Source organism: Gymnoscopelus braueri (genome assembly GCF_963280865.1).
Source record: "Gymnoscopelus braueri genome assembly, chromosome: 15".
NCBI lineage: Eukaryota > Metazoa > Chordata > Actinopteri > Myctophiformes > Myctophidae > Gymnoscopelus > Gymnoscopelus braueri.
The window spans coordinates 23,336,875-23,347,926 of NC_137620.1; the positions used below are offsets into that span (position 1 = coordinate 23,336,875).

Below are 11,052 nucleotides of genomic sequence, written 5' to 3' on the forward strand. Positions count from 1 at the left end.
CAGGCTCACAACATGTCGCAATGCAACGGGATATTGCAGCTATTTTGGTATTTTTGAAAATACATTTTGAAAAACATTTCTGCCTGTAATGGGTGCTTCTCTGGAGGGATGTTGAATTACAGCAGCTGGACTGTTGAGTTGTAACAGGTTCCTTTTACAGTACAAATGTTGTTCTTTGCTGTTTTACTTGTGTAGCACATTGAAATTGTATGAATGTATTTATTATTGATTATATCTTTCTGTGTGTCTCTGCTACTCCCAACCCCCACAAACACATGACACATACATTAGCAGTCAATGGATCTCAATGGAAATAAGCTCTCCAGCTTTTTTGTGCATTATTTTATCCCTTTCACAGATATGTACAGATACAGTATATTGTCACGCATACAGTATATGCATTTTTTGGCAATACAAACAAACAAAAAATACATATTGGCCCATTCAGTAACACACGCACACACACACACGCACACGCGCACACGCACACGCACACATATACATGTACGGACACACGCACACGTACACATGCTGTGATGTCTAATATCCCTGTATCTGGCCCTGTGTGTGTGTGTGTGTGTGTGTGTGTGTGTGTGTGTGTGTGTGTGTGTGTGTGTGTGTGTGTGTGTGTGTGTGTGTGTGTGTGTGTGTGTGTGTGTGTGTGTGGGTGTGTTTGTGTGTGTTAGTTGGTGTATGAGTTCTTTCTGCGTTTCCTGGAGAGCCCAGACTTCCAGCCCTCCATGGCCAAGCGCTACGTTGACCAGAAGTTTGTCCTGCAGGTACAGTAATACTGGGTCCTACTCTGGTCTTCTTAACCCATTAAGGAGGCCGATTCTAAAAATGTCTAACAGTGCTCAAACGTTTTCATGTCAAGGACCCCCAAAATTATATGCATTTGGCCGCCGGCCCCATCTCAAAATAGTTTGTTCCAGGGGCAAATTTGAGTTAAAACATTATTTTAAACATATTCAAAGATTTGAACACGTTTTCAAGTTTAAAAGGCATTTTAAACTATTTTTGAATAGCCAAAGAAATTTACACAGATGCTTTCCCGGTTTTAATGGCTTAAAAACCAACCAAACAAACAAACAAACAAACAAAAAAACTTCTCCAGCTCTTTGAAATCCATAAAATGTGGATGAAATTAAAAGGATGCTGAATTCTAAGCTCCACCATAGTAAAACTAAAGGTGCTTTTTGAATCCAGCTCGAATGCTATAATAAAATACATCTTCATATCCTAAATAACCTTTTCCACTTTTACAGTACAATTGTGCAGCTGCATTTAATGCTATTTTTTTTCTGGCCTGAATCCAGGCCTTAAGTACTATTTCTGTAATTGTTTGATTAGGGGAAATGTTAATGTAAAAAAGCAAATGGTTTTACATGTGATGTATGCTTGTTATTTTGAAATCGGCAAATAATTCCAAACCTATATGTTTGGGTGTTGTGTTAGTGTGTACTGAGCGCAAATGTGCATAATGTATATTACACATACATCTGTGTGCAGGTCCGCATGTCTTCGTAAATATTCTCGTGTGCACATGTGTATCACATCACCATTGATTTGACATTCGCCATGTGTGTCTGTGCTTGTGTGTTTGTGTGTGTTCGTATGTATCGCCATGTACGCGGATGTTCATGCGCACCTGTGTGCTTCGATGCGTGCATGCACATGCTTGTGTGTTGGTGTGTGTGTGTGTGTGTGTGTGTAGCTGCTGGAGTTGTTTGACAGCGAGGACCCCAGAGAGAGAGAGTATCTGAAGACCATCCTACACCGTGTCTATGGAAAACTACTGGGCCTCCGTGCCTACATCCGCAAACAGATCAACAACATCTTCCTCAGGTATCACCATTCACGCACATCCACACACATCTACCGATTCTAAAGCACATATTCAATTCAAAGGAGCTTTATTGGCATGAGAAACCATTTCAAAACTAATAAATGTTTGTACAATTAAGGGGAATAAAGAAATGTGTAAAATGTGCTGTGTCAATGTGCTGTGTCACATTACAACATTAAAACTATAGCTTACAAAACCACAAAAGTGTTAATTTGCTGTAAAGAATTAGCCTGGTATTGCCAGACGGATCATGTGGGATCACTCACAAGTTCCTCCATCATGGAGGTACTTGTGAGTGATCCCACGCGATCAGTCTGGCAATTCCAGGCTAGTAAAAAATAGTTTAGTTAGGCAAGGGTAGCTTGCTATAAGAATTATGTAATATATCGTCTCTGTCGAGTGGAAACCTCATATGTCAAAACTGATACTTTTCAGGATTCAAATTCAAAAATAGCAAAAGTAGCAGATCTACAAGCTCGTAGATCTGCTACTTTTGATACTTTTGTGTGAAACTGTAGTATGATCCAGTAGGGCATCAATTAAGAAGAAAAAAAAACGCAAACATTTAGAGAATGGAGATAAGAGGTTTCTGCCCGACAGCGACGATATACTCCATAGTACGACACATTACGTCACTTACCAAAAATAACAGATCCATAAGCTAACAACGTGTCACAATGTGTTATTTTTGAATTGCTGTACCATGGAGCTGGAGGCAAGTCTATGCGTGGATGAGACAAGTCTATATGTCTGTGTGTCAACAGGTTCATATATGAAACTGAGCACTTCAACGGAGTCGCAGAGTTGCTTGAAATCCTGGGCAGGTGTGTAAAGAACATTACACACACACACATGCGTGCAAGCGAGCGCATCATGCCTACGCACAGGCAGTTGCGCACTCGTACATATGCACACAGTCTCGCAGGAGACCGACATGAATTATACATGGAAAAAACGACGCCTTTCGTTGACTTTCATGTTGAAATATTGTTATTTATTGTTCCATCCTTCTGTACAGGTAGTGTGGTATGAGAGATTGAGAATGCGGGGGAAAAAGAAAGTGAGAGGTGGAGTCAGAGAAAGAGGGAGTGAGGGAAGAGAGGGAGGTGAAGAGTTAGAGAGGAACACCTGCTCTCTCTCCCTGTGGAAGCAAAGGTGTTCATAGACAGATGCATGGAGTGACAAAGATATGAGGAAATGATATGAAAATGCACGTGGCCCACCCGGCGTTAAACACTTTTGAGATTTTCAAGTGGGCCCTGATCCACAAAAAGGTTGGGAACCGCTGATACAAAGAGAGAAAGTGGTGAAAATGTGTGATATAACACTGACATCACGGTTCTTTTCTCACTACTTCGGATTTGCAAACTTCCACTTTTTACACCCTCGAGGGTTAAATTAAAGACGCTCAGTATTTTACTGCGTGATAGAGAGATGGAGAGAAATAGAAGGAAGGCAAGTAAACAAGTGAAACGTACTATAATATGAAATGCGTCACTCCCTACGCAAACCCTGTTTCTATGGTAGATGAGAAAGGCTTGCGGGGGACACAGAGAGAGAGAGAGAGACAGAAAGAGAGAGGCTTACAGATAGAAAGATGATGGGTGAGAGGATGACAAGAAAACAGGGATGAGCCAACATACACCAGACATGTGCAACACACAGAGCCAGAAGTCTCTTCTTTAAAATGATGAAAAACTGCAAGAGTGGGAGGGAAAGAAGAGACATTCAATAAAAGGAGAAAAGGATAAACAGAAGGAATAAAAGTAAACACAAACAAACGGACGCCCACAGTGAAAAATATCTTAATCTTTCTTGGTGATCTCAGCAGTGCTATTGTACAGGTGCGTGGCGTGGCTGGTGATGACATGCAATGGGTATGAATCCGGCGTGAGTCATATCTCTCCCTCCTTCTCCCTCTACCATGTCTCTCAAACTGTCACCTCCTTGAAAAGACTTTCAACCTGGCGTACCTAATTTGGGTATGTCACCCCCCCCCCCCCTTCCATGTCTGTCTTTTCCTAATCAAACTGTAACGCCCTGAAAGTAATCGTCTTATACAACACGTGTGGAAAAGTTTCTTTTTCGTCACTGTCGGACACATTTCCATATTTCAACCTTTTCTTGTTATTTTACCCCCCTTAAATGTATGTGCTACTTATTCGTGCAACAGTGTCGCACAAGTGCGTCTATGGGTTTTATAAATATTTAACCAATGAAAAGTATTAACAAGAGCCTGTGACTAAATAATAACTACATTGGATCCATTGGGAAACACAGGTTATTTGTTCCATTAGCTGAAAAGTAACCTTTTTTACGGACATACGGTACAAGATTTCCACCCGACAGCAATGATTTGCAAGTGAATACAGGGTCATCACCCAGACAGATGCAACCCGTTGTTGGCTTGTAGATCTGTTCTTTTTGGCAAGTGCGGCATCGAATAGATTAATCGTAACTTAATTAATCTATGGCCCAGTGGTTCCCAACCTTCTCTGGATCGGGGCCAACTTGAAAATCTTCAGCATGCATTTTCAGATCATGTCTATTTTAATAATCAATCAATCGATTGTGTTCTGGCTTGGATCAATGGAACTGACGTAGTATACTTAAATGTATCAGTATCACTTTACATTATTTTGTTTAAATATTATGATATTATCATTCAAATCTTCGTGTTTTGCTAATTATTTGGGGACCCACTTGCAATATCCTCACGGCCCTCCAGCGGGCCCCAGCCCACAGGTTGGGAATGGCTGCAGTGGTGGATAGTAACTAACTACATTTACTCAAGTACTGTACTTAAGTAAAGTTTTGAGGTATTTTTTACTTTACTGGAGTGTTTCCAATTTTCAATAATTTGACTTCTACTCCACTACATCTCAGAGGCAAATGATGTACTTTTACTCCACTACAATTATTTGAAAACTTTAGTTACTAGTTACTTTGTAGATTTTGATTATTATTACAAAACATTCATTTACCACTTCAGCCCTATATATGCTTCGGCTATTTGAAAATAGTCGATTCACAAGCTCACAACGCGTCGCTTTGCGACACGTTGTGAGCTTGTAGATCTGCTGTTTTCAAAGGATTTTTTACATTTTATACATTTGAAAACGTGTGAAATGGGACCTTCTGCATAATGATGAGTACTTTTACTTTTGGTACTTTAAGTATATTTTGACGCCAATACTTTTTTACTTTTACCCAAGTACATTTTGTATACCGAACTTATACTTGTAGACTATTTCTACAATAGGGTAATGATACTTTTACTTAAGTACAAAATGTGAGTACTTCTTCCATCACTGCATAACTGTAACCCCACTGACTCACTATTCCCTCCTGGCATAATGGTCTATGAGTCTATCCGTCTCAGGGAACCAAAGTCCTCATCTACTTTCCTTCATTAATGTCTGGCTCTGAAGTGAATTTAATTACATTCATAAGGGATCGCAGCTTTGGCTTGGATTCACCTGCTGTTTCATGGAAACTGGGACTAGACGTTTTTATGGTTTGATAGTTTTTTTTACAATTATTATCAATTACGTATTGAAAGATGCATTATACTAAATTAAATAAACAACAAAAAGGTAAAAACAAGGCGCAACAACAATATGCCCATGAGTTCCGTATCTGCTATTTTTGCCATTTAAAACTATGTGCATTTCTGTATGATTTTAGTTAGTTGTATATGCACACAAAACAGTTAGTTATTGTTTGTTTGTAAAGCCAAATTTTTATTTTTATTTCAGTTAACTAAAACGTTTTTTTCTACCCAATTCTAGTTTTCGTTATTTCTTTAGTTTTAGTTAACTATAATAACCTTGCCTAGCTTGCATATCTTTTGGTGTGGGAGGAAACTTAATGCAAACTCCACACAGAAAGGTCACCCTTGCTGGGGATTGAACCTGGGACCTTCTTAATGCATTGGAAATGAAATATAGTATAGAGCTCCAAAGTCTGACATCACTGCCGCTAGAGGGCGCTATCCCCCTGGATCACAGCGAAATTTTTTTCTCTTGAAAATCCCATTGGGGAATGTTAGATTGCGTCATACAGTATAAGAACTGTGTTCCAGAAATAAAATGTACTAATTTATTTAGTACATTCGGGTAAGAAAATATATTTCTTTCTCCAAATACAGACGTTATCAAATGTAACTCAATATCATAAACGACACCGAGTCAAATACGTGACAAAATCGCCCGGGTGGTTGGTTTATTTTTGGAACACAGTTCTTATATGACTCAATCTAAGATCTCTCTATGGGATTTGCAAGAGAAAGAATTAAGCCGTGGCCCAGGGGTAGTGGGAGTGACGTCAGGATCACTCTATTGAATATACTCTATTGCATTACGAAAATGAAATCTATAGTAGTAGATTTTTAAGAAGTGATTTAAAATATGCCAGTGAATCATTTTTGCCAACCTAATCCTCTCAGGTAGGCCGCTGGAGAGAGAGACAGAGAGAGGGGGAGACTCTGGGATGGAATGCGTGGGAAAGAAAGGGGTGAGGAAGGAGGCAAGAAATGCACATCGAGTGACAGTGAGAGATTGATGGATGGCGATATAGGGAGAGGGAGTGAGTGAGTCAGAGGTGGAATTGGAGGGAGAGAGATGAGGAGAGGAGAGGACAGGGGAGGGTGGGTTTTATTCACATTGGTGGTAACAGGGGTATTTATAGCATCACCCACACACAGAGAGAGAGAGAGAGAGAGAGAGAGAGAGAGAGAGAGAGAGAGAGAGAGAGAGAGAGAGAGAGAGAGAGAGAGAGGACTAAACTGATTGTCAGAGAACAGAGAGGACTAAACTGATTGTCACAGAAAGGATGAGTGAGATGCACACATGGTTTGTTGTAGAAAATTGACAAATTAGCAACGAGGAAATGACAGACAGACAGACAAGACAGACAAACGGACAATAAAATCAATAACATTTAACCATGAGAGTTAGAAAATGGACTACTTAGAATTAAATGAACACTGATGGTGTAGCCTGCAGACAAACAGAGACCCACATTAACGCCAGACAGCAGCATGATTGTGAGATTTATGCTTCCCACCCACCCAAGTATATCTGAACAGCCAGGCTGACACGCCAGAGCTCCTCGTACTGGTTTCCGTGGGTTGACTTGGGTGTAGGATCTAGAGACATGTATGAAACACAGTCCCTTGTGAAGTTCTGTATGAGTTTTCAGACAGTAAAAGCTAAATGTAATTTACCTTTTGTGACGATGTAGGCTATCTCTGTGAGAGTGGTATTGCCACACTGGCATACTTGAAGAATATTAGTGTTATACTGTATAACAGTATTATATACAGGGCATCCTGAGGTTGGAGCCAGATGACATGAGACTGTCCCTGACCACCACTATAGCCAAGAAAAGACAGACATGGACCACCTGTAATAATGCCATGGACCATTAGTGGGCCATGGACCACTACTTGAGAAGCAGTGCACTAAATGACCTGGTGACCTAAGATGACGAGTCAATGAAATCAGTTACTGGGAAGTCTGAGGTCAAGAAATTCCACAGAAAAGGGAGTTAAAATCTCAAGAAGGGAAAGTGTCATCATTATTAAGAAATGTGGCCATTTAATGCCATGTGTTTGCTCACTCATGAATGTTACAAATCAATAATATACAGTAGTATCAGTTAACATGAGTTTAATATGGAAGGTTGGATAAAGTAAGAGGAATAGATCAGTCGTTGGTTCTCAACCTTTTTTGAGCTCTGGACCACTAGCAAGCAGTTTTCAAGGGCCACCCCAACCCACCTTTAACTAATCTTAGCCCACATATCCCCACCCATATCCCTGGTTCACAATCAGTTGAATTGGCGTGAAGGGAAACCATCACCTATTTGTTGTGAGACTAACGTTTGTTAAAACTGGGCAGTCACGCCAAAAAAAGCTATAACTACAACCCTTACTTAGTGGATTTTGACATTGACCTTGTTTGCTGGATTTACAGAGAAATCAATCTTAACTTTATGAATGTTTCTCTTTAAAGGGTGCTACATGCTTACCGTCCGACATCCGGGTAGGTTATAACTACAAATTGACGTCCATAAGAACTTCTTATGGACGGTCTCAGAACTTTCGGTGGTCGCTCCTGCACACCTAGATGTCTGTCTGGGTGTCCGAACTGTTCGGATGAGTTGGCACAGCTGTGATTCATTCGATCAGATTACTGAGTGGGTGGGGTCAAACTCGGCTGGATTATATTGAAGCATGTAGCCCCCTTTAGAGTTAAAGGACCCCTTTCCCAGGTGTATGAATGAATGCAATCGGGGTGAGGAAGGCTGAATTTAGGAATATTCTAACACACAAACCGTTTAATCCTTTTGTATCATTCAACAGACAGATGGGATGGCAGAAATGTCTGAAAAACTGACAGACCAAGAGACCAAGACTGTTATGACATTAATATGATAATAATTCTCCTCTCCTCTCCTCTCCTCTCCTCTCCTCTCCTCTCCTCTCCTCTCCTCTCCTCTCCTCTCCTCTCCTCTCCTCTCCTCTCCTCTCCTCTCCTCTCCTCTCCTCTCCTCTCCTCTCCTCATCCCAGCATCATAAATGGGTTTGCTCTCCCTTTGAAGTCGGAACATAAGCAATTCCTGGTTCGAGTCCTTATCCCGCTACACACCGCCAAGTCTCTCTCCATCTTCCATGCACAGGTCAGTCTCTCTCTCTCTCTCTCTCTCTCTCTCTCAGTCACGCTCACACGCACGCACGCACGCACGCACGCACGCACGCACGCACGCACGCACGCACGCACGCACACACTCACTTTTAAAGTTAGCATTTGGTTGATGAAATAAAACAGATTTACAACAGTTACTGTAAGAAACCCTGCAATATTACACTTGAGACACTAGAGGGTATCATTGAGTCATGTTAATCGCTGCATAGAGCTGCACATCCATCATGTAATTCTATTTAGCAGAATCAATCTACAGTGTTTGTGCATTTGCATGTATTACATTTGTGTGTGTGAGAGGCTTTTTTCATTTCAATTGCAATTTGTAGCTATGAAAAAACGTGTGTGTGTGTGTGTGTGTGTGTGTGTGTGTGTGTGTGTGTGTGTGTGTGTGTGTGTGTGTGTGTGTGTGTGTGTGTGTGTGTGTGTGTGTGTGTGTGTGTGTGTGTGTGTGTGTGTGTGTGTGTGTGTGTGTGTGCTGCAGCGTGGGTGCATTATGGATGTTTCATAATTTGATTATGCAGAAGGTACAGTTTGTTCTCCAAAGACTGGTTCAGTGTGTGTGTGTGTGTGATTGTACATTGATGAGAGTATGTATGGTGGGGGATGACGGTCTCTCCCTGTCTCTTTGTGTGTGTGTGTGTGCGCTCGTGTATGTGCATTCTGGGCGACAGCTTCAATGTGTCCTACATTTCTCCTCTTCCGATTCTCTCCTGGTTGTTCACACACATGCATTATTCACACACTCACTGCAGACACACACACACACACACACACACACACACACACACACACACACACACACACACACACACACACACACACACACACACACACACACACACACACACACACACACACACACACACACACACACACACACACACACACACACACACACACACACACACACACACACCCACACACACACACACACAGATAGACGGACACACTCGCAGGTTTGACAGGCAGTGTCACAGGGGAGCAGAATGTCAGTGGCCAGCAGTTTCTCTGGGTAGGTGTGGCTCTGCAGTATAGTAACCCAGTTCAAAGTATCCACGCAGCACCAGCTGCTACAGTGCCTTACTACTCCTCGCTGTCGGGCAGAAACCCCTTATCTCTATTTTCTAACTTTTTCTGTTTTTGAATGCAGGACTTTTACTTGTAACAAAGTATTTTTACACTGGGGTATTGCTACTTTTATTAACCCATTAAAACCGGGAAAGCGTCCGTGTCATTTTAGGTTTTAGCGTTGGCCATTCAAAAATAGCAGATATACAAGCTCACAACGCGTCACTTCGTGTCGCTTGTACATCTTTGGATATTTTTGAAAAATCTTGAAAGTGTTTGAAAGAATTTGAATAATTTTGACACAAATCTTCTCTTCTGGGGGTCCCTGGCACAAATAGATTTCAGAAGAGGGTCCGTGGCCAAACACATATAACTTTGGGGGTCCTTGGCAGGAAAACGTTTGAGAACCACTGGTTTAGAAGGCATTTGTAGAATTGGCCTCAGGTCTTAATGGGTTAACAATCTGAGTTCCTCTTCCACAACTGCTTCTCTAAACACACCCTATGCAAACACCTTGGGAATCACTGACATCTAAACACACACTGGACAAACACCTTGGGAATCACTGACATCTAAACACACACTGGACAAACACCTTGGGAATCACTGACATCTTTCTTTGTCAGTGATTCCCAAGGTGTTCGTTCTGCTGCTGATAGTTGCAGTTCCATGGCTGCTACTAACGTTACCTCAACGAGGTGAGATGTGACCAATGGACCCCTTTTCACAGCAGACATACTGTAGAGACCATGTGGTTTGTGCCCTAATTTTGGACCTTTTATTAAATAAAATGAGCTTTTTACCCCTTTCTCTCCCCTATTTAGTTGTTATGCCAATAATTCCTCCCCGCACACATATCCTACAGACTCACCTACCAGTGAGGAGCCCCCACCGGGAGGACGTACACCCTCTGTCCTATCCCTCCCGACCAACACTCCCTGCTTACAGGTGCCGCCCCAGCCCGTAGGACTACAGTACGTGCAGTTAGGAACATTTGTTGTCATTTATCACTTATAATGACATGCCCAAAAAGTGGTTCGTTGCGGGTCTGTACAGGACCCGTCCATGCTGGCTCACAACAGCCTAACACCGAAACGAAACACCTAAACTTTATGTTATTGCATTCGGCTGCGTTCATCTATGACATGTCAGAAGATTTCTACTGGGAAAAGGATCCACGCTACGTTGCATCCTTTTATACTTTTTCTTAATAAAGCAATTCATTCCAAAATGTTTTTTTCTTTTCTTGGCTGAGGGTTAACTAGCTTTTACAAGTGCAAATCCGTCGGCCAGACGCCAACCTCCTAATTCTCTGGAATGAGTGCGGCCAAGTGTAATAGCCCCCTGTTTTAACCTGAGTGTCTGTTAACATCCTCCTCAGTGGCACCTTGGCAGACTACAATCCCCCCTAATCCTTAGCCTAACAAC

General features: G+C 41.7%; 1 protein-coding gene across 1 annotated transcript in view; it reads left to right on the plus strand.

Annotated features, from left to right (window-relative positions):
- ppp2r5b (protein phosphatase 2, regulatory subunit B', beta) overlaps positions 1 to 11,052 on the plus strand; it is a gene marked incomplete at its 3' end in the record, with an annotated part of 58,072 nt that overhangs the window by 44,497 nt on the left and 2,523 nt on the right. The window contains exons 4-7 of the mRNA XM_080450851.1: positions 687 to 779; positions 1,715 to 1,845; positions 2,611 to 2,670; positions 8,422 to 8,530. Of these exons, the coding sequence (XP_080306977.1) occupies positions 687 to 779; positions 1,715 to 1,845; positions 2,611 to 2,670; positions 8,422 to 8,530 (393 nt within the window). The remainder of the gene's footprint in view (positions 1 to 686; positions 780 to 1,714; positions 1,846 to 2,610; positions 2,671 to 8,421; positions 8,531 to 11,052) is intronic.